The 23,990-nt window shown below is 37.3% G+C and overlaps 1 protein-coding gene across 2 annotated transcripts in view; it reads right to left on the bottom strand.

Moving 5' to 3' along the window:
- Nucleotides 1-8,686: 8,686 nt before the first annotated feature.
- The window catches only part of YWHAZ (tyrosine 3-monooxygenase/tryptophan 5-monooxygenase activation protein zeta), a 40,876-nt gene continuing 25,572 nt past the window's right edge, over nt 8,687-23,990 (bottom strand). Inside the window, exons 3-7 of one of the 2 annotated variants that reach the window (XR_011167049.1) lie at nt 15,656-15,779; nt 13,627-13,790; nt 13,457-13,552; nt 9,591-9,752; nt 8,687-9,291 (exon numbers count right to left, since the gene is read on the bottom strand). Coding sequence is in view for 1 of the 2 variants with exons in the window: in XM_069081321.1 (XP_068937422.1) it covers nt 9,693-9,752; nt 13,457-13,552; nt 13,627-13,790; nt 15,656-15,779 (444 nt within the window). In the remaining variant the exon portion in view is untranslated. Of the gene's footprint in view, nt 9,753-13,456; nt 13,553-13,626; nt 13,791-15,655; nt 15,780-23,990 lie in introns of both variants that reach the window. The other variant, XM_069081321.1, reaches the window with a different exon arrangement.

The raw sequence follows: 23,990 nt of genomic DNA, 5'->3' as shown, positions 1-23,990 counted from the left end.
TCTACATATTTTCAATTTAGGGTTAGACAAGTACCTGAGAATGGTATGAGTTTGGGGAATCAGGATATCCCAAGATAATAATAATAGCTAATATTACATAGCATAGCAATTGCTTTATATTCATCATTTAATCTTTGCAACTCTTTAAAGTGTTATTATAATCCCTATCTTATAGATGAGGAAACTGAGGTTCAAAGAGGCTAAGTGACCTGCCTAGAGTCACAAAGCTAGACAGAGAGACCAAGGCAGAGTTTGCACCTAGATTACCTGGCACCAAAGTCCTTCTGGAGCCAAATGGAACACGTTTAATCCCTCTTCCACATAAAAGTCCTTCAAAGTCATCTCTTCTCCAAGATGAAGGGCCCCAAATCTTTCAAATGATCATCAGACAGCTTGTACTCAAGGCCTTTACCATCCTGGTTACCTCTCTTTGGATGCTCTTCAGCTTATCAATGCCCTTCCTAAAACATGGCACCCAGAAATGAGCACAACACTATAGACCAGGGGTGAGCACAACACTATAGACCAGGGGTGGGGAACTTGATTTATTCTGTGAAGTTCGGATTTGGTCAAAGAGCCATACTTGAAGACCTAGAGGGCCACATTTGACCTTAGGACAGCAGGTTCCCCATCCCTGCTACAGAATGTTATCTGACTGGGGCAGAAAACAGAGAACCCCCTCATGGCCAGAGGCTGCCTCAAAATTCCATTGGTTTCCTTGATTGCCACCTTACTCTGATGACTCATATTAAATGTGTGGTGTACTGAAACTCCTAGAGATTTAAAACAAACAAAACAAACAAAACTTGCTAGTTATGCCTTTTCCTGTCTCATACTTGAGAGATTGACTTTTTGAGTGAAGTACGATACTTTACATTCATCCTTTATGAATTTCATCTTCTTAGAGTCAGGTCAATGTTTTAGGCTACCAAGGTCCTTTGAAATTCTGACTAATGCACCGTTATAGCTATCACAACTAGCTTTGTGTCACCTGTAATTTGATAAACATGCCATAACACCATTAGCCAAGTCTTTTGAGAGGATATCACATACCACAGGGATATACATACATAAATATATGTGTGTGTACATATAGATGTGTGTACATATGTGTGTGTATATACATACACATACACACATATATATGTGCGTGTGTATATCTATATATACACACACTTGGTTTTTTGCCTGAATATCCCTATCTCTACCAGGCTGTGAGTGTAGGGGCATTCATGGGCCTGACCTCAACTGCTGATCACCAAGGGACCTTTGACCTCCTCCTTAGCCCCCTTGGAGCTTACCATATCAGTGCAGACTCCAGATTGGTTTAGTCTACTGCAGTTCAAAGCTCCTGAGTTCATCATCCATCAGCCTTGGCCTTTCGGGCTTGTAGGGATTGCAGGCTTAAAGCCACAGCTTGATCTATCCTTGGTGAAGTCATGGTGGCTCTTGGTCATCACTTCCTTTTCTAGATATTCACTTATCATCATTTTTTAATAACCCTTTATACAGTTTTTCCCAGGAATCACACTTACTGGCCAACCGTTTGTAGGCTTTTCTTTTTTCAGACATTTTCCACTAGCGTCTGACTCTTTGTGACTCCATTTGGGATTTTCTTGGCAAAGATACGGGAGTGGTTTGCCATTTCCTTCTCCAGCTCATTTTACAGATGAGGAAACTGAGGCAAACACGGTTAAGTAAATTGTCCAGGCTCACACAGCTATTAAGAGTCTGAAGCCGGATTTGAACTCAGGAAGATGAGTGTTCTTGACTTCAGGTCCAGCACTCTATACACTGTGCCACCTAGCTGCCCTTGTAGACTATACTCTCTCCTTTAAAAAAAAATTTGAAACATCTTTTAGTCCTATGGTGCCTCTTTTTTTCTCTATAGTCTTTCAAATATCAGCAATCATATCTGTCAGTTCTTTCAGTAGTGAGAACAGCTTATCTGAGAAAGATGACTAATTTTCTCCATGGCAATTGGGTGCTTTCTTACTTTCCTAGCTTAACTTGGGTACCAACTCCCTAACAGACATATTTGTTGTGTCCTTCCCCAGTATGAAATAAGAATTGAGCAGTGATCCTGTCCTTTATAATCACTCGTGGCAATCTAGCAGTGATTCTCTCTCTTCTTTCCCTTAACATAACTTGAAAACCCTCTTCTTTCTAGCTTTCCAAAATGGCCTTGGCTCTTTCGGAGCATTAGTACTCCTGACACAATTCTTGAAGAATTGCCATGCTTCTGTATTCATCCTTTGTTACCTGCTTGTTTCTGCCACACATTAAAAAAAAATCCTTGTTGCTAAGTTCTCAGTACATCCATTTTAGTCTCTCCAGACTTTTCTTCATTTCATCTCCTTTTGTGTCCACAGAATTTCAAACTTAAGAGGCGGCCAGGAGGCGCAGTGAGTAAGAGGACTGGCCGTGTAACCTTGAGCAAGTTATTTAATCCCAATTGCTTTGGAAAAAAAAAAAAAGAATTTCAAACTTAAGTTTCCCCTTCCTTCTCAGGTGAATTCCCCTCAGGTATTATAATTCAGGAGATCTTCCATTCTTTTGAACCTTTTGAAATCTGTTTTTCCAAAATCTAGGGAATATTTCAGATGATAGTGTTCCTCTCATTTTGAGGAAGAGGTAGTCACTTTCCCTTGTGGGTTTCCTTTATATCCACCCATAGCAACCAGTTTCTCCTTGTGAGAATTAGTTCTAGAATCTAATTCCCCTCCTGCTCCCAGAACCTTCGCTGTTTTTTTGTGAAGAATAAAACTACTGAGGCAAGAAGCTCAAGAAGTCATTAACTGCTAGGCAGACCTAGCACATGTTTGAAATCTGAATCACCATTACTATTCTCATGCCTCTCTGCTAGGCTTACAGTCTGTTTTTTGAACTTATTTTCTTTCTATCCTGGTGGTCAGTAGTAACTTTGATGGTTCTCCCTTGATTTCACCCAATCCTGTACTTCACGCATGTCCCCAAACCACTTTACCTCTTATTTTTTAAACCCATCCTATTTATTTCGATTAAGATACACCTGTTCAGAGCAACATACTAATGTGAATATAATAGCTCTGAATGGACACATATATCACTCAAAAGAAATTTATTTTACATATGAACAGGTCCATAGAGGTGATGTGATTTGCCCAAGAACACAGAATTAAGTAGTAGAGTCCAACCAACTCTACTGACTACAAATCCTGAAATTGTATTTAAAGAGGAGGGTATAAGTAACTTCCACCAAAAAAAATCTGAGGAGTTTCAGGTAACAAGAAGGATTGGTGAACACATATTGAAGTTTCTAGATAGCCTTGGCCGCAGTACAGCCCATGCTGCTACAATATAGTAGTGAGACCACACATTGATAGAGTGCTTTCAAGTTTAAAATGTTTCCTTCAAAACAACTTCAGAAAGTAGAGTGAATACCCATTTTACTGCTTTAAGAAAAACAAAACCCCAGAGACAACCTCAGACATGTTTAGTGAATTTATTTAAAGTTACAGAATTCACTAATGTGTCTGAGCCATGATTCAAACCCAGCTCTCCCACAAGAGAATGGGATGAATAAAGGAACATATCAAAGAAGGAGGCTCTGTGATAGGCAGCAACCTGGGAGCATGAGGATGGGCATGGATAATGAAATGCTGCTGCTAATACATGAGGCTGGAGTAGCAGCAAGAGTCAATGAGCTTAAAAGTAGTATCATGCTGCTAGGTTGATCTGGATATGATAAAGGGACCGGGAGATCACAGAATTCTAAAGCTAAAAAGGCACTTGGGGACATATAACTTATTATCATCACTTTATAAACAGAAATATTTATTAAGTACCTACTATGTGTGTGTACTATGTTGCAAATACAAAGCCAAAATGAACAGCCCCTGACTTCAAGGAGTTTTATGTTCTGCCAACGGAAGCACATATGAATACTTGTTTGGTCACTTTCAGTTGTGTCCAACTCGTGACCCCATTACGGGTTTTCTTGGCAATGACACTGGAGTGGTTTGCCATGTCCCTCTTCAGCTCATTTTACAGATGAGGAAACTGAGGCAAAAAGGATGAAGTGACTTAGGGTCAAACAGCTAATAAGTATCTGAGGCCGGATTTGAACTGAGCAAGATAGGTCTTCCCGATTACAGGTCTGGCACTCTATCCACTGTGCCACCTCGCTGCCCCACGTACAAACATTAAGTATATACATGAGTGTGTGTGTGTGTGTGTGCGCACGTGCACGTATGAATACAATGTAACTTTGGGGGTGGGGAGAGGCACTAGCAGGTGGGGGTTATGTTTGGTAGTTATCAGGAAAAGCTTAATACATTTAGTGGCACCTAAGCAGGGCTCTAAAAGAAAAAAATTCCATGAAGGTGAGGTGATGTGAGGGTTCATTCCAGGCATGGGGGATAGCCTATGCAAAAATCTAACAATTGAATGCTATGTGTGAGGAATGGCAAGAAGGCCAGTTTAACTGGATGGAAAATATAGGTGATGCATGAATTCAGACAGATAGGATGGAGTCAGATTCTAAAAGACAGTTCATATTTGTTCCTAGAGGTAATAGATTGGAATTTATTGGGCAGATCCAGTCCTTACCTTAGGGATATTACTTTGGCAGATTTTTGGAAATTGTAGAGATCTGAGGAATACCAATTAGATTACTAAAAGTCTAAGCAAGAGGTGATGAGGTTCTGTGTGGAGAGGAAGGTAACAGACATGAGATACTGAGAAAGAATTAAGTCCTATCAACTGATAGGGGTGATGATGAGGAATAAAGGTTAATTCCAAGGTTGAGCAGGGGTGACCAGAAGAATGGTGGTACCCTTTAAGGAAAAAAAAGAGGGGGTTGTGGGGGTACTGATTATGTTTGGGGCCTGTTGAATTTGGGATGTGTGGGATATCCATCAAGAAATGTCTGATAGTTGGTGAAAACTCTCCATTGACTTCTATTTCTTTAAATGACTTGGGCACAAGGTCATCTGCAAAGTAATGGAAGTGAGACTTAGAACCCAGGACTCCTAACTCACTGTGCTGTGTACTTTATACACCATACTGCTGCTTTCAAGTAAACCTGGTAAAGTTAACATTGTCCAAAGAGTCACAATTCATCACATCTGGATTTTTCAGTATGGCTGGTAAATAGAAGGTCCAACGAACCAAGTAATGTGATGTTCTATTTTTCAGATCAGAATTAGGGTCAAAAGACATAGGCCACCTAGTCCCCCTTCCTCATTTTACAGAAGAAACCAAGGCAGAGAGGGAGTTAGGATCACACAACTAGAAAATGTAGGACAGGATCTATATTCATTTCCTGATTCCAAGTTCGGTGCTCTCTCCACTTAAACCACACTACCTCTCAGAGGGATGTGAAGGTTGTCCAATGTCTTATTCTCCCATTTCAACAGATAATCTTCATAAAATCCCTTTATAGATCATTAGTGGGGTTTTTTGGCCTGTGCTTGATATAAACTTACATTGTGCTTTCCAAAGAACTAGGAAGAAACTTTTTACCTATCTATATAGATAGGAATGTTTTGTGAACTAATTTGCTTTGTGTACTTTTTCTGCTCTGATGGCGTGCAGTGTGTGCATATACACACAGCACCCCAAATGACATCTCTCTTCTTTCTCTACATCAATAGGAATACTTACTAGCACAGTGCCTGGTGCAAATCAGGCACTTAATACACGTTTATTGACTAGTCAAGGGACCTAGGTTGAGCTCTACCTCTGCCATTGTGTAACTTGAAATCATCTAACCTTACTAAGGTCTCATTTTCTCAATGTGAAATTGAAACGATCCACTCAGTCTCACAGGGATGTAATAAGGACCAAAAGTGAGATCACGTAAATGCTACAGAATCCTATGAATATTAAGTTACTATTTGTGAGCGTCTTCTTATGTCAAATTACATCAAATTGTTCCTACCACTCAATAACTGGTTGATCACACCCTATACCAAAAGAAGGGGATGAACATGGCCCAGTCACTGAGGCGCTGCACCATTGTTGAGCTTTTCTCCAGAGACCTGAGGCCAAGGAACTCAACTGCCACAAGTTAATTCATTTTAGAGTTCATCAAGGAATGAAGATATTTTGAACACAGGTCATTTTAGGAAGGTCAACTCTATCCAAGGGATTTGGATTGATGGGGGCAGTTTACAAAAAAACATAGTTAAGGCTTAGGATGTGAAAAACCCAAGTGGGGGAGGGAGTATGAGTATGAAGAAAATATTATTTCCTTTGTGGTCTGGCAAAGATTTATGAGCAAGGCAGAGATATCAGCCCTTGCTGGTAATGGCTGCTGAATTCAGAAATAAAGCTATCCCAGAATTTCCTCTAGGGAAGCCAATCCCAGACTCAGCTAGGGGTTGGGTACTGAATGTGAAAATGTTAAAGATTTATTCTGTACTCTCTAGAAACTTTTAGATGTTTTCTTAAAAGTTTTTTTTTTCACATTTCCCAAAAGGATTCCAGTTTCTGCCCTCTAGTTGCTTTATCAATCCTTTTAACTGATTTTTAAAAGCCAGTATTCATCCAAGTAATTGTGAGTCCTTTGGGAGGCTACACATTAAAAAACCAGGCACCCTCTTTCTTGTCCTCAGAAGCTAAGGGACACTAATTACAGTATGCTCAATAGAATAACTCTTATTAGCTAACCCACTTAAAGCACCACCCCTGCAAACACAAACTGTGCTTTCGTGTTTTTGCGTTTTTGCTCCAACTTCCCCAAGCACTCTCCATCATTTCCTCTCCTCACTCTTGGCCTACTTAATTTCTTCGGTTTCTTTGGAACTTAACCAATGTCACCCTTTTGGTCAGCTTTCTTTGAATAATCCCTTGTATACATTTTCTACCTCTGACACAGAATTTTGCTTTGAACCTAAGGAAATTATTAGCTGTGTATGTGCCATAAACTCTCATTAATGCTAAGCTCAGAGAACAGCTAGTTATTTGGAACAAATATCAAGTTTTTTACTTTACTTTTATAAAGGTTGGAATATTGCTTTCTATTTAGTGGACATGCAATTGTTCAATGAAGATTACCAACTCTAAACCCTAGAGCAGGGGTGGGGAACCCGAAACCTTGGGCCCTCTAGGTCAAGGGCAGCCCTTTGACTGAATATAAACTTTACTCAACAAATGGTTTTATTAAAGATGTGTCTTCAAGGATAAGACACCACCACTGCCCTAGAGCAATAGAGGAGTCAAACCTAAATATTGTGGAGATTTAATTGATAAAAATAAATTGAACAGTATCCAGCCTTGGTGTTAAATTTATAAAGATCAAAAATCTCATTAAACTAATTAATTACTGACAAATAAATCAAATGATCAAGCCCTTTTATAATTTTAGTTTAAGATAAACTAAGCCCATATAGAAAAAAATACCTAAGAACGAAATTCATGAGTTCTGTTTTTACTCAATAGCTAAGCTAAGCTTCAGTTTAAGCTCTACTTTCTCTTGGCCATTTAAGAACTTCTTTTTAGTTCATAGAGACAAGGTCAATCACCAAGGTAAAGTATTAAGGGTGCTGAGTGAAGATGATCTACTTATCCCAAAGTTAAAATCTCTGCTCCAAAGAAAAATACTCTGAAGCCTCCACTTTATTCTAGAATGGCCATCACCCTCCCAGATCAACTTAGAATGGAACAGTAGGTAAATAAACATTGGTTGAGATTTCAGTGCAAGATTCTCACCTCTGCTTATCATAAAGACTCACTGCCTCCCATCATCAATATTTATTGAGCATTTACAGTGTACTAGGCACAATAGAACATACAGAAAACATTGTCCCTGCCCTTGAGGAGCTTACATTCTATAACAAAAAATACACCTCTCTCTTTAAATGGTATTTTGTGTTTGGTGTTTTCTACAAGGGAAGTGAGGGGAAGATTTTGCAGCGTGAGCTTTGGGTATAACTTAGCCCCACCATCACTTGGTGAGAGGACTGGGTTAGGGGAAGAGTTTAAGGCAGACAATAAACAGACCATTCATTCAGGGTAGGGTTTAGAGTGAGATTTTTTTAAAAAGCCACTATATCTCACTAAATTAAGGGAAGATTTCCTATAGGAAATAGGAATAGAGGCAAGAATTTTGTGGGATGCAAGCAAAGGAAGAAAGGAATCTCAGATACTGAAGCCAGAAATATCATGCTATCTTTCCCCACACAACACCCTCCCCCCCTCCACCACCAGAATAGGAGTGTGGTTGGTGACAAGGCAGAAGGAGAAAAGGCTAAAAGGTATACCTGACAAATTGGAATATGGGATTAAAATCCAAGGCAGACAATAAGAAAAGCAACAAATTCTTTTAAAGAGGGACTTTGGAAGCACAGACCTGATAGTTAACCAACGTCACCACAGACCATGAGACTTGTAGCTTCCGTAAGTTAGAAAAATGCCATACCAAAAATTTAAGTGGAACATATGATTTTATTCAGACCACCACCTTTTGTTTTAAAAGAGTAACTGAAAATCAGGGTGGTGGAGAGGGGAGCAATGTTCGGAACAATATGGAACACATGGAACTCTTGCCATTTGATAATTTTACACTTAAACTTTTTTTTTAAAGCCCATTATATAGCTACCAGTGGGAAGTAAATCTTCAAAATGTACAATTTCCTTTAGAGAAGTTTCAGAACTAAAGATCTGATTTACATGAAAAGTTGTAGAGAAAGTAGTTGAAAAGTCCATTCATAAAACTTTTATTCCACTTACATCAACTTAATACACATGTTCTTAACAATTATGCTTGGATTGTTCATGAAAATTTCATAAGACATTAAACAAAGCTAGCCATCATCTCAAGTTATTTCCCTGTTAACTATTTTTACAGCACATGCATGTTAGGCAAGTATCAAAAAAATCACAAAAGCAAAAAACCTAAAAAAAGTTAAATACATGGGTTTTTTGTTTTACTGCTGTGCTTGATATACAGTGACTTTATGAATATCAAGCAATTCATTTTTACTGCATCTTTACTTGTACATTTGTTCTTAGGTTGCCTAAACCATTTAAATACAAATAAAATGAGTGTAGCAAAAATAATGAAAGCGAACAGCAGGTAACTTTACAAATAATGGAATGTGAACCGTTTCTGCCCTTCTCCAGAGTAAATTGACTGGGTTAAAACTTTGTCTTAAGGAACACTTTTGCAACTGCAATCATAAAGGTGTACACGTTGAGATTGTGTATTCCACAGATACACATGGAATGACATGTAATATCTATGGGACATCTGTTTCTACCACAGCCATGAGTGCTCCAACCCTAAAGTACCCACAATAACTACACCTGTGGCTGGAACCAATTATCCCTTTATCCCCCCCACCCCCCCACCATGACAGACCAATATGTAGGCAGTTTTCTTTGCTTAGACATGGAAGCTGTTTTAACACTGGCCTTGTGAAACCACAATGTACCAAAAGTACTATGCCAAACATGTAAAACATGTATAAAAATTCCATATCCCCATATTGGCCACCTTAGATGAAAACAGATAACTCCCCAAATGTTAACTGGCTCTACTCCCCTAATATTAAACATAAAAACCACATGGGAAATATAGAAATCCAAATAGAAGTAACATAAACCTGTCATAAATCGTAAACAAAAACTATTTGTGGGACAGCATGGATGACAAATGGTCTACTGTGTAAATTTTAGAATGAGGCAGACAAAAGTTGGAAGGCTGGTTAATTCTCCCCTCCTTCTCCTGCTTCAGCTTCATCTCCTTGGGTGTCCGATGTCCACAACTGATTAAAAAAAGAAAAAAAAAACAGTTTAGCAGCTGCAATTTGAAAATGTTAAAAAAAAATTCTGCTTGTAACTTAAATTTTAAGTAAATGTAATTTAGTAACATGGCATAACAATTATCACTATCAATCAAGCATGGCAAAGTATACTGTAATCAAATTAGTATTAGCATTTCAGTCTTCCCAATAGGATGGAGTATAAAAAAATTATTCTCAGACATTAGCAGTTATGAGATGAAAGTCTTAGAAATTCTATCATTACCTTCATCAACATACAGACTGAATGAACAGTGCATTAACTTAGAAGTAATGAAAAGAGTAGGAAATATACGTGTAAATACACACACACTGAAATGTGGACCAGAAATACCAACATCCTTAAACTAGAGAGCTAAAGAAGATAAATAATCATGTCCCCAAAGCTGCCATATTTTGAGCTTTATTCTATACAAGGACCAAGATATTTCATATTTATAATAGTGTCAGAACATAAACATAGTTTTAAGGAAAAAACACAGCAAAACAAAACAAAAAAACTCTGGCTAAAACTTATGGTCAATTCTTTTCACCTAAGATTTCAAACAAACTTCTTGTCCCTCTCCCCCCATATATAAATAAGACCAAAAATAAAGGTGATATACAATGTTAATTCTAGATTAGATTTAGAAAAAGAAAAGCTAATTAAATAAGCCAGGTGGAGAGAGAACCAAAGGATATACATACAGGTATCATTCAATTTTAGACCAGTATATTTGATAACATCCAATTATAGAACCACAAAAAAAGATTCAAGATGAAGGGATTATTCTGACCTGAGTTTCAATTAACTAAGACACAAATTAACCTTAAGCTCAATGTCCAATCTTTGTCATGAACATATATAAGACACAGACTTACAATTAGGTTTCATCACTCTACTTTATGTTCATATATAGAGAACAACTGGTTGCTGTATAAGTGCCATAATTTGTTTTTAAGTTGGTAGATTAGTAATACAGCAGGGTTATGTTTTGTCAAATCTTTATACATTTTCAAAGCGGACTTAAAAAAAAGTTGTGAATTGAAAAAAAAAATTTTAATTGCTTTCAGCCTAGATTCCCAAATCTTCCACCTGGTGTTCAGAAAGCATTTTAGCTTATTTGAAAAATGATTAGTTATTTTTAGACTGCTAATATTTTGAGGGTTTTTCTTTAAATCAACCTATTCTAAAATGATAAAAGTCATCAGTATAAAACAATCCCTTTTCTATTTTAGATTCCAGCAAGATATAAGGAAAAAAATGAGTAAGAAATTCACTTCAATTATCCTCCTAAACCCTAAATAAATTGCATTTTTTAAAAAGTCAATGATCATTAATTTTCTCTTACCAAACGAACAAAAAAACTTTATACTTTGATCAAAACTGCATAAATGTAAAGAATTGTTCAGGGTAGGTAATATCAAATAGTTCTTACCCAAAAGTCATACTGACATGAAAGTAAATTCAATTCCAAATACTGGAGTTGTAGTTCACATTCTGTAATGTCTAACCTGATGAACACTGATCATCCAGTTCTACTGGGTGCTGTATGCTTCTTCATCTTAGCTAAAAGAATCAATTTCATTTCACTAACTGCCACTTGATCTTGGATCAAGGAAAAATTCCTGAAGTACAATGAAGTTAAACATAAGGTTTTGGCTTTGCTTTAAAAGTTCTTTTTAACTCCTTTATGAAGACCCTTTCCCTGTAAACTTCTCCATAAAGCTCCTTTCTCAATCTGAATCTGATCATCCCATCCCCCATACAGGATTTATTTTACTGTCAGGGTTGACACAGGAAGGTACTGATAAGAAATTTTTTTGTTCTAAGTCTTTCGGAGCCAGAAGATCCTTACCGAATACAGACAGTTCTGACCTTGTATTAAAATTTGACTTTATATAAAAAATTCTCAAAGAAATCTACATTCCAAAAAACACCTACGTTAATTTTACTGTACAGCACTGTGATCTTTCTCCCCCTTCCTGTCCCTTGGCAGGAAGCCTCCTACCCTGCTCCCCCACCCCTAAAAATACCTCCAAATGAAAGCAGAAGGGGACAGGAGGAAGGCAAGGAGACATTTGGCTCGCAACCTCCACAGCTAAGTGAAGACATCTTCTGCCCTGCTCCGTCCACCTGCCCAGATGTCTGTCTTCTGTTGTTCCCTCTGGGCTTATGGCCTTTCATATGCTCCACCCCTGTTGTTGTACCCTCCTTCTCTCTGTGTCTTTGGCCACCTCCTACCCCCACCCCCCATGCTTTTTTCCTCTAGGTTCTATTCAGACCCCCACAAGTTCCTACTCCTTTCTCTGCCCTGCCCCCACATGTCCTTCAACTGTTCCGGTCTTGTTCCTTCCCCTCCCCATGTCTGGGGGAAAATTTGCATTATATAAATATCACTTTACATAGAGGTCTGCTACACAGCCCACTAATTATTAAAGTGAGAACATTCTTGTACACAAAACTTGGCAAATGAACTAGAAAAGAGCCTAAGGAAATGTGAGGGTAAGAAAATATGCAGGGTATATTTATAGACCCTATTTGGAGGGACAGGTTACTAGAAATTACTCTTTACCCTAATTAGTTATTGAACCTATTATATCTTACTGGCTCTGATATCCAACAGAAATGAATACACTAGAGCACTTCATATTTCAAGGTAGAGTGGGGTCACAAGACTAATTCCTATGCTACAGTTTCTTGGTTTTATCATATGCAAAATTATGTTCTGATGGATGTTTTAATTTGGTCCACAAATATAAATGGTTACAATGAGACGCCGTGGAGAAACAATTATTACCTGTCTCAAAACAATTTTAAAATTTAGAGCTCACTCTCTAGAGGTTAACCATGGCTTTTTTTTTTTTTTAAAGCAATCAGGATTAAGTAACTTGCTCAAGGTTACTCGGCCATTTATTTCTGGGTGTGGTGCTGAGTATCTGAGCCCGGATTTGATCCAGGTCATCCCGACACTGGGGCCGGTGCTCTTACTCGCTGTGCTACCTGGCCGCCCCATCAACCATGGCTTTTTGACAGTATGTAACTTTGTGCCATTACTGAACACATACTTGGTTTTAATATGGCTCTAAATATTCTATGTCGGACTGTATGCTCTTATCAAAGTTTCACCCCCATGAGAAAGAGTTATGAAAAGAGTAGTTCCTCCATGCTAAAGATCACTAAAACAGTGTTCTGCTCCAATCAGCAAATGAATAAGAAACCCCACCATGATAAATTAATCTGATTTACATATAGCCCAAGGACTACATTCAAATTATTGAAGCTCATATTCTCCTCAATACACAATGAAGTCAGTTATGACATTTTATCTGTAAATGCTGCTACTCATGTCTATCTCTTTAACTACTCATCAAATGCATTCCCCTCCAAGATAGGATTTTAAAATGTAGGTATACATAAAATTTTAGTATAATCCTAAGTAGATAACTGAAATATAAACTTAAAATTAGTCTTGCTTGTAAAATTTGCCATTACAAAATCCTCATCAATTCAGAAACTGTTTCAGGACAATAGCTAACTCAGATGAATCACATCAGATGTAAAGCAAAATCAGTATCAGCTAATTGCTTTCTTTTTTAAAGTAACCAACCTAAAGGAATTTTTCTTCACTTTATCAAGCATAATATCACTTTGGTTAATAAGACAATTTTAATGGTGAGGTACTTACTGTCAAGTTGTCTCTCAGTAATTGCATTATTAGTGTGCTGTCTTTGTATGATTCTTCACTTAATGTATCAAGTTCAGCAATGGCTTCATCAAAAGCCTGTAACAGGAAAAAAAATTAATTCTCAAGTTCTAAGTAAGTTGCTAAATGTTCAAACAGCAAACCAAACTTACTGTCTTTGCAAGGGAGCAGGCTTTCTCTGGAGAGTTCAGGATCTCATAATAGAACACAGAGAAGTTCAAGGCCAGACCCAATCTTATAGGATGCGTTGGTTGCATCTCCTTTTTGCTGATTTCAAATGCTTCTTGATATGCTTGTTGTGACTGATCCACTATTCCTGAGGAATGAAAAATTTACACTCGTAAATTGATACATTTATTTCACCATGCCTCATGATACTACATATCAAATAGTAAAAAAAAAAGCAAATTTAAAGGTAATTAAGTGATTGGCATAATACTTTATTAAAAAAACCAACAACAAAGGAAATTCTCACCTGTAGTCTTATATTCAAAGTGTTCAAGTTCTCTAATTTAAAGAAAGTAATACTGACTCTAAACTGTTACACACTATTCTTCGGAAGATGGAGACAAAGACCAACACTGATTTTCAGCATCATGGTTATTAGCTTTTGATAATTATAGAGTACTTACTGCACTGACATTTTGGGTCTGTCATTCTAAAATTGTTATTTGTCCTTTGTTTTTTGAATAGGACCAATGACATCACAATATGTTGGAATTGGGGTAAGGTGTATTTGGCTACCACAGGTAAGGCACGTGACATGTTCTCTTAAAACATTTAGAGTGAAACTGGCTCTAGATCTGCTCAGTTTCACTTTTTCTCTATGCTTCTATGATTCTGTCTTAGTCACAGAGCACAGAATAGGCACACCATGCTGAGTAGTCCTGTGCCAGTGAGAACCATGTCTCACAATTGATACCATCACAGTAATACACAATCAATACTCTTCAGAGACCTCGAGAGTGTCCTTGTACCACTTCCTCTGACCTTCATGTGAGTGCATTCTTTGTGTGAATCCTCCATAAAATAGTCTTTAGGCAAAAACATTTGTCATTCGAACTACATGGTCAGTCCATCAGAGTTGTATTCTCTGCAGCAGAGTTTGAATGTTAGACAGTCTAGTACCTTATCTCGTCAGGTAATTTTCAGCATCTCCTGAGATGATTCAAGAGGAATCAGTTCAGTTTTCTGGCATGGTCAGACAGACCTTCCAGGTTTCACAGGCATACAACAGTGGAGTCAGCATGATGGCTCCATAAATATTCAATTTGGCAGGCAACGTGATACCTCTTCTCTCCCATACTTTCTTTTGGAGCCTCCCAAACACTCATTTAGACAAGCTAGCTCATCATCTATGTGGAGAGTGTACTAGCACAGTAAGTGAACTTTTAAACTTTAACATTTCTCCATTTACTGTAACCAATGGCTCCATAAATGGATGGTGTGGTGCTGACTGGTGGGAAAAACCTTTGTTTTCTTAATTTTGGCCTCACAATCAAAGCACAGGTAGCAGAGAATCAACCCCTATACTCTGTTGTATCTCACAATCATCTGTAAACAGAAAGTCCTGCACCAACTCCCCCTACAACTTTGGTTTTGGCCAATAGCCTTTTCAAGGTAAATAGTTTGCCATCATTGTGGAAGCTGATCTTGAATCCCTTTTTTTCCTCCATGCAGAAAACATCATTCTGAAGAGCATGGGAACAAGCACACATCCCTGCTTCACTTCACTGGTGACTGGGAAAGTATGAGAGCATCGTTCTTCATCTAGAACCTGTGAGCACGTGATCCTGAAACTGGCATACAATGCTGATGAACTTCTCTAGGCAACCCAATCTCTCCATGATCTTAGACAGACGTGTGTATATGTGTGCACGAACATATATAATTCAACTTCCCATTAAAGCATGCATTATGCAGATTTCAAAACCCAAAATCTAACTTAAATATATTCTCAGGGCTAATACAAATTTGAGTAAGAAAGTTCTCATATCACGTTCTAAACATAAAAATAAGTATAAAAAAAGGAGGGAGGTTGCTTCAGGGGGAAAAAATCACTTCAAAGTCTATTACATTAAAAAATTTAGTGAGACAAAGTGAAACTGGATTCTCCTTAAAGATACCTGGCCAAGTACAAAAGCAAATGTTACTTATTAGAATCTTTTAACATTGACATACCTTTCTTGTCATCACCAGCAGCAACCTCAGCCAAATAACGGTAGTAGTCTCCCTTCATTTTCAAATAGAAAACTTTGCTTTCTGCTTGTGAAGCATTAGGAATCAAGAACTTTTCCAATAGAGACTTTGAAAGAAAAGAGGAAAAAACACTAATAAGCATTAAAGGTTTAGAAAATTAAGGAAAAAAAACTACCTAGAATTCAAATGAAATATAATGTATAGTTTCCTAGTATTAGCACATTAAATACAAACGAAGCTAAAGCTAATATATATACTATTAAAAAGGGACACGTTTTAATATGCTATGTCATTTAGTTTTAAGGGCTGGAGAAAAGTACCAATGAGATCATAGATTCACTAATTACTTTTAAAAATGCAAAGCTTCCATACACTTCAGAAAAGTTTACTAATAGTTGTTGAAACATAAGCCTGACCAAATACTAAATTATATATATGTGTGTGTGTGTGCATATAATATATAATTTTCTTCTTTTAGACTTAATAAACATATCCTTTCCAAGTCCTTAAGTGATCTGTGTCTACTGAATAATCAAACTTGAAGACTTATTTTGGGGGGAGGGGGAAGGCAGGGCAATTGGGGTTAAGTGACTTGCCCAAGGTCATATGGCTAGTAAGTGTGTCAAATGTCTGAGGCAGTATTTGAACTCAGATCCTTCTGACTCCAGGGCCAATGTTTTATTTACTTTGCCACCTAGCCGCCCCAAATAAAAAAACTTTTACTTAGAGTCTACTTTAATAAAACCTAATCCTTACCTTGAAGGAGCTCAGAAACTAGGTTTTTGTTCCTAGAAGATATTAGAAGCAACACACACAAGAATTTTTGACAATAGGGTAAAATAAAGAGGTCGAGACAAATGACTCACTGAATTGTCAAGTGACTTACCAAAAGCCAGATAAAGTACCAATGAAGGACTACCCCAGATGAACTTATCTGATTCCTAGTCAAAGGATTTGCTACCAGGGGTTTAAGAGCTCAGAAGGAGAAAACTGTAGGAGGGAATCAAAAGAAGGGAACCTGAAGAGTTTCATGGAAAGGATAACATCTTAGCCTACTGTAACATCCTAGTGATGACCTGAAGTAACCAGAAAAAATGTAAAGGGGAAAAAACCCCTCCAGAAACAACCTGGGGGGGAGGGGGGAACATTGTCTCCAAAAAGAATGAAAAATACTGACTGGGGTTTAATGAGTCTTAACCAGTGTATTAGAGAACAGTAATTCACTGACAGAAACAGAAAAGTAAATAGAAGAAATGAATATGGCTTTAAGACATACTGTATTTTGAAGTTTATGGAAAGATATCCAAGGAATGAGCCTAGCCAAATTCCTTTTTCACTATGTTAACATTTATTTCCACCTCTCTGATAGGTAAAGTGACTAATCCCTAATGGAAATGGGGGATAAGGAAGAAGGAAAAGTAATTAACTTTATCTTGCATCCCCATCCTCATCCTCATTGGTCAAATTGCCACTTCTTGCTTTTGCCACCTGCTTCTTCAAAAGACAAGTCATCAGGGGCGGCCAGGTGGCTCAGCGAGTAAGAGCACCGGTTCCAGTGTTGGGACGACCTGGAGATCGAATCCCGGGCTCAGACACTCAGCACCACACCCAGAAATAACTGGCCATGTAACCTTGAGCAAGTTACTTAACCCCAATTGCTTTAAAAAAAAAAAAAAAGACAAGTCATCTATCAATCATTTCTTTAAACAGATGATAGAGGGATTCAAAAGATGTAACTGTGGGAGGACCAAGCAAAACAGTAATCCCCCTGCCCCCACTGGTAAAGAACCAGTAAATAAAATACTTGGTTATAGTCTAAAGGATACAGATTAGTCCTAAAACCAGAAAGGAATATAAAAACGTTTGCATATATATTATTTTTGCAAAGTGATTCCATCAAAAACTATGACAGAATAAAGTATACAAAAAAACTCTTCTAAAACTATTAATTAAAGCCTTTTGTTGCATTAGACAAAAATTACAAGTTTAATTTTCATGACAAGAAAACGCAGTCAGAAAAGCAGATTTTGATCATTTCTAAAACAAAGATGTATACATTATTTTGAGTAACTTGGAAGCAAAGATTACACAAACACCATGTTTTTGAGCTGGAAAATGCTTTGGCAGATCCAATTTAGAAGGTCTTGACTTTTTTGTGTGTAATAGACTCCTCTGGCAGCTGATGAAACCCACAGACCCTCTTCTCTGAAGGTTTTTCAATGCATAAAATAATTTGTAGGATTACAAAGGAAACCAAATGAAGTCAGCAAAAAAAAATTTTTTTATATAAAAACAGTAGAAGCAATATGGTAGAGTTAAAAAAAAAACTACACTATTTAGAAATAACAAGAGATGTTAAGGACTTCAGGCAACTAAGTCATTTAAAGCTCTCTAGACCTCAATTTCCCAAATTGTATTAATATGTTGATGTTGTAAGGAAAGTATTTTACAAAAAAAAAAGTAAAACACTAAGATACTGTTTGTTTTCTGAAAATCCTATTTAAGTCTTTTATTTTTCAAAACAGAAGCTTATTCTCTCCATTACTGATCTTGCATATTTTCTGCATACTTGCTTAAACAGCCAGAGCTCACTTTATTTCTAAACCAGAGTATGTTTATATTGCTTCTATAATATTTTGAATGCATTTCTTTCTTTTGCTTTTTTGGAGGGGGGAAGTCAGGGCAATTGGGGTTAAGTGACTTGCCCAAGATCACACCGCTAGTAAGTGTCTGAAGCTGTATTTGGACTGGGTCCCAACTATTCACTGCGCCACCTAGCCGCCGAAAATGTATTTTTTAAATGAAATTTTGTCAAGAGTTCAGTTGACATGTCAGAATCCAGGTGATATTCAGGGAGAAGTCAAAAGTGAGGAGAAATTATTGGACTATAATTATAGCTAATCTCACATTAGAAATTAACTGTTAGAGCACTGCTCTGATGGGCCATGTGCAGAGACGATTCATACACAAAGAATTTCGGAAATTAGGGAGCTCCTTTCCTTAAATAGTAGGACAAAAGCAAAGGCTCTAGAGTATACATACATAAAAAAACTCTAAGCAGACAATTGGAGCTGTTGTTTTTCAGTCGTGTCTAACTCTTTGTGACCTCACATTTGGGGTTTCTTGGCAAAGATAATGGAGTGGCTTGTCATTTCCTTTTCCAGCTCATTTTACAAATGAGGAAACAGGGTTAAGTGATTTGCCCAACGTCACACAATTAACGTCTGAGGACACATTTGAGCTCAGAAAGGAGGCTCCAGGCCGGGCACTCTATCCACTGTGCCACCTACTTGGTCTAAGTTGTAAATGGAGGAAGGTGTTCTTGATTAAGGAAGCATGTACAGCTAGCTGGAAGTGAGCCTGATGTCAACTCCAAACAAGCTCCAGTACCCAAGCTGGGATCTGTGGGAGATACAATTTAGCAAAATGCTATGCAAAAATACAAGAGTTACGGAACCAATAAGTGAAAGATGGGGACAGAACAAAAGTAAAGAAGTACTTATTAAGTATCTAAAGGGAAGGGATGGGAATAAGGAAAAAGCTATCATAGGAAAGGGGGCTTTGTAACAACTCCACTGCCACTAACTGGACAGACAGTCCCTTTTAATAAACCTCTCCTACACATACATATAAATAAATAAATAAATGCTAATTGTTAGCTTGATGCTTACAGAACTAAAAGATTCCTAACACAAGATCTAGGAACCAGACAAATTAAAGATGCTTCTAGAATAGAAACCATTAAGTTATTCTTGAGAAGCTTTCAAGATTGAAGGCAAAATTGTCCTTCTGAACCATGGGTTACAAGGACAGAGGGTGATTCTAATAACTAGAAGGAACTTTATAGATCAGTTAGTTCCATCCTTTATTTTACAGAAAGGAAATTGAGTCCCAGAAAGGTTAAAATGACCTGATTAAGGCCACCAAAAGGGGACTATGTCCCAGATATGTGGCTTCTAGTCAACTGTGTTCCACTTGCAGCATTTATACCTCTTTATGTCTAAAAATGCTGTAAACTCTTGTGTGTGTGTGTGTGTGTATTGATCCTATAACACAAGTTAAATAATAAATAGGCTTCGGGGCAGAGTATCAGGCAGAGCAAATTAAGAGGGTGAGTGTATTTGGGGGGTGGGCGTGCTGCTGCAAAGTTGAGAAAAACCACATGAAGGGATAATGAATTGGGGCATTTCCTTAATGGTAGGTTAATTATACTTCACTTACAATATTTTGCTCTATTTTTCAGGAACTAGCCTAAGGTCCTGGCATTTGGTTGCAATTACTCTGATGTGGTCAAGTGTCAAATGAAAAAGTCACTTTTCTCACCTCCAGAAGCCTGAAGTCCAAGCAGATTGAGCTGGTTTAGGAAGTATACATGATGTGGTTGGTTCCATGTCAAAACACCCTCATTAAAATGAGCAAAGAAGACTTACCAACGTGGATAGTTATTTGAGGTCAAATGTCTTAAACGTCTTAAAACTCAGCTTTGGTATGACCTAACACTGTTTCTCTGTACCACTTTTGGTAAGCAGTATGTTAACAGTTAAGTATTGAAACAAAAACTATATGTAATTCACCATGAGGCTAATTTAAGATACCGTTTACATTTTTAAAATATCCAAATAAATTAGAAGAGCATTCTAAAAATAAAAGTCGATATAATTTAAAAAAATATTTTTTAAAGATCATTACATCTTCATCGTGGAATCTGGATTATAAACATTTTAAAATAGTATTTTAATTGTACTGAGTAATAAGCATTTAGTACCACTGGATACAAGGTATGTGCTAAGTTCGGAGATATAAAAATGACAGTTCCTCCCTCCTTTAAAAAAAATTCTGTCTCCCTTTACTATTTGTTTATATTAAAAGAACAAGGGAGGCAGTGGGGAGAAGGCCTTCAGTATAATGGTTTTCTTCTGTTCAGTGATCTGTGGTAATACCTGGACAAGAATCACACCAGAAGGGGAGTTTTGGGAAGGGGTACTCTCTTCAAAAGAGCCCACGTCTATCCAAGAATTCATTAGGAGCATTGCTGTTATCAGAGGACCTCATTTTGAATGAAGAAGATTAATTTGGAAACTTTTAGTTTTGAGAGATCAGGAGAGTGAGCCACCAGCTAAGGTATGAGAGTCCAAAAATCTGAGTTGAAGATAAATTTAAAATTTTATAGCCAGTCACAAGCACTGATGCTCTGAAAGGCAAGCAATGAAATGAACTTTGGGACCCATCCCCTGTGGTAGTTGGGATCATGATTCACAAGGCAGCTTATTCAGCATTTGAAATTTAATGAAACCATTAAATCTGAGCTCCCTCTCCCAGTGACTGAGATCATAAGCACAGTACTGTCAAACTCAAATAGGATAAGGAAAGGGGGTGGGACCTAATCCATACATAAGAATCCCTGTGAGTTGCATAGTAACTTGTTTTTAAAATGCAATATTATCTATGTTTTAATGTATTTTTTATTTATTTTGTTAAATATTTCTGAATTGCTTTTGAATTTGGCTTAAGTGTTGTGGGACACATGTTGACACTTTTGATTAAGAGTGCTAGGGGAAATGTTAATGTCTATTCTTGCCAAGTCTTCAAAATAAATATCCCTTTATAAAGGTTAATTGAAATTAATTACTGAAGGGAGGGCCGAGTGGAAACAAAGAGAAGAGACACTCATAACAGAGGCTTGAACCAACACCTTGAACCTTTAGGGTTAATCCTAGAAACCCTGAGAGATGTAGCTAGACTTGACAGTGAGTCAACTTTGCTACATTTCATACAGTAAATTTCAGCTCAAACTTTTAGTTTGAATTTACATTTTTTCCCTTGAATTAAATGGACTTCTTGTGAAAAGCAAAAATTGACAGTGCTCCAAGTATTTATTGGTAGCTGAAGGATTGAGACAAATAACACTGATAGTTTCAGAGAAGGTAAAGAAATACAGAAAGACAATATAGAAGTAGTTGCATTTGAATTGAACCTCCAATTTTATTACCTTACATTTATAAAGAACTTTTACATTTAAGCAAAGTATCATATTTAATATTTAATCTTGTGAGATTAAATATTACAGGTATTATCTGCACTATATAAGTGAATGGATGAATAAAGTTATCAGAAGGAGATTCAAATCAGGTCTAGGTTTCTTCCTGATTTCATCAACTCTCTGCAGTATCTCACACACTGTCTCAAGAAAGGAAGATTCTAAAAGGCAAAGAAAGATTTAAAAAAATTGTATTCCAGATATAGGGGACTACCCAAAGGAATTTAAAGAACAAAACAGTTCAATTTGGCTGGAACAAAGTGTGTGTAAGGGAGTAATGTGAAATAAAGCTGCCAGACATTGAAACCAGACTTTGCTGGGTCTTAAATATCAGGCTAACGAGATCATATTTCATCCTAAAGGCAAATAAGCTGCTGAAGGTTTGTGAGCACAGGGGATGACATAGTTAGCCCTATTCTTTAGGAAGATTATGTTGGCAGCTATATGAAGGATAAACTGAAGAGGGAAGACACTGTCAAGTCAGGACACCAATTATAAGCTATTATAATACTTTAGGTAAGAGGTGATGAAGGCCTGAAAACTATAGTGGTAGTTAAAAGGACTTGGTAACTTACTTGCTACCAGAGTGAAGACTCAAGAGTAAAACTAGGCAACACCAGAGTTTTAAACCTGGGTGATCAGGAAGCTAATGGAGTTATTCAGACACAGGAAAGCTCAAAGTGTTTTGAGGTATTCAGGTTTGTGGACAATGTAAAGTTGTAGTACTTGCTGGGTCATCCAGGTACATATGCTCCAAAAGGTATACATAAAGAATACAGTTGAATTTGAAGTTCTGGGAGGCACAATAACTATGGGAACAGAGTAAATCAGTAAAAATAAAGAAAAGATCCTAACAGGATCTTGAGGAACATGAAATGATGAAATCACAAGAGATCAAAAATAGTCAGATGAGCAAAGGTATGAGACACAGTTTAAAAGGGCATTTAAAAGCTAAGGGGGAAAGAAGTTAGTGCTTCTTTTAGTGAGAAAGTTGTGAAGGCTGTAAGGTCAGAAATAGATGAAGACAAAACCTTAGCAATTAGGAGGTCACTGGTAGTAACCTTTGAGAGAGTAGTTTCAATCAAGGCAGGGAATCAGAAACCACGTCATATGGAGCTAAGAAGCGAAATGAGTAGGCAGTGAGGAAGTAGAAGTAACAAATGTAGATTATATTTTCTAGGAGTGCAGCACTAAAGGAGAGAAGATACTCAATACTCAAAACCATAATCTCATTTATGTAACTAGTTCTGTAACAATTAAGCTAATACATTCCTGCCTATCCTGTTCGACTAATCCGTGTCCTCTCACTTGAGTTCAACATGGTCCACCCTTAAGGGGTTATGGTCCCTTTCTCGTTTTCTGATGTTGTGAGTATTAAACCCACAGGTTGTCCACCAGGCTATCCTGTACTCTCAAAAGGTGACCAAGTCTATTTTCCCCCCACATGTCTTTGACAACTTATCCCTCCCTCTCTTTTTTCATAACGTATTAGTAATGTGTTACAGGCTACTTAACTACCATAGTTCTTTCCACTTCTTTTTGAGTAAACTTCTATTCTAAATCTTTCAGAGACTAACATTTTATGACTTGTGCTATATAACTGGGAGAATGCTGTTATTAAAAAGATAACCAATTTTATATACAGGACCCAAAGATTCCTTTTTTGATTATTAATAATTATTAATATATATATTTTTTAATTTCCTCATTCAAAGCCCAGTCCCTGTGAAGGACAGAGCTGAGCAAAATTCTCAATCTTGACCCCACCCAACTAGGAAAGTTTATTTCTGATTAAAGGGTAAGATTATCTAATCTAGGTGAATCCTGGCCAAACGTGTTCAACTTAAAGTGATCTGGATGGAGTCTCTTTGTCCAAAAGCATTGGCATGATCAAAGTCAGGTACCCAGTACTCATTAGAAAGGGTCCATCTCTCATGATATCATTCTCTCATCAATTGTTAACCAATCAGAGTTGAGTTGCACTGTCAGGCACAACCCCTTTCCAAAGATATTTAAACAAAAATTAAACAAAGGAACCTCCATATGGAGTCTTTTGGTTATCAAGAACCACTGACCTCAATTTATCGATTATCTGCTAGCCTAATTAATAAATGGACTATTAATTACTCTTGGACGTTTCACTCATCTCACTAGGATTTTTTAAATGGGTTTTCTATTTCCCAAAGCCAGCTTCTTCTCTTCCTGTTCAATTGAGTTCAACTATTGTCTTAAGACACACACACACACACACACACACACACACACACACACACACACACA

Source organism: Petaurus breviceps, unplaced genomic scaffold (genome assembly GCF_028583685.1).
Source record: "Petaurus breviceps papuanus isolate PSGF00001 unplaced genomic scaffold, PetGlider_PUasm1.0 98, whole genome shotgun sequence".
Taxonomy (NCBI): Eukaryota; Metazoa; Chordata; class Mammalia; order Diprotodontia; family Petauridae; genus Petaurus; species Petaurus breviceps.
This window is presented reverse-complemented; position numbering and strand designations above follow the sequence as displayed.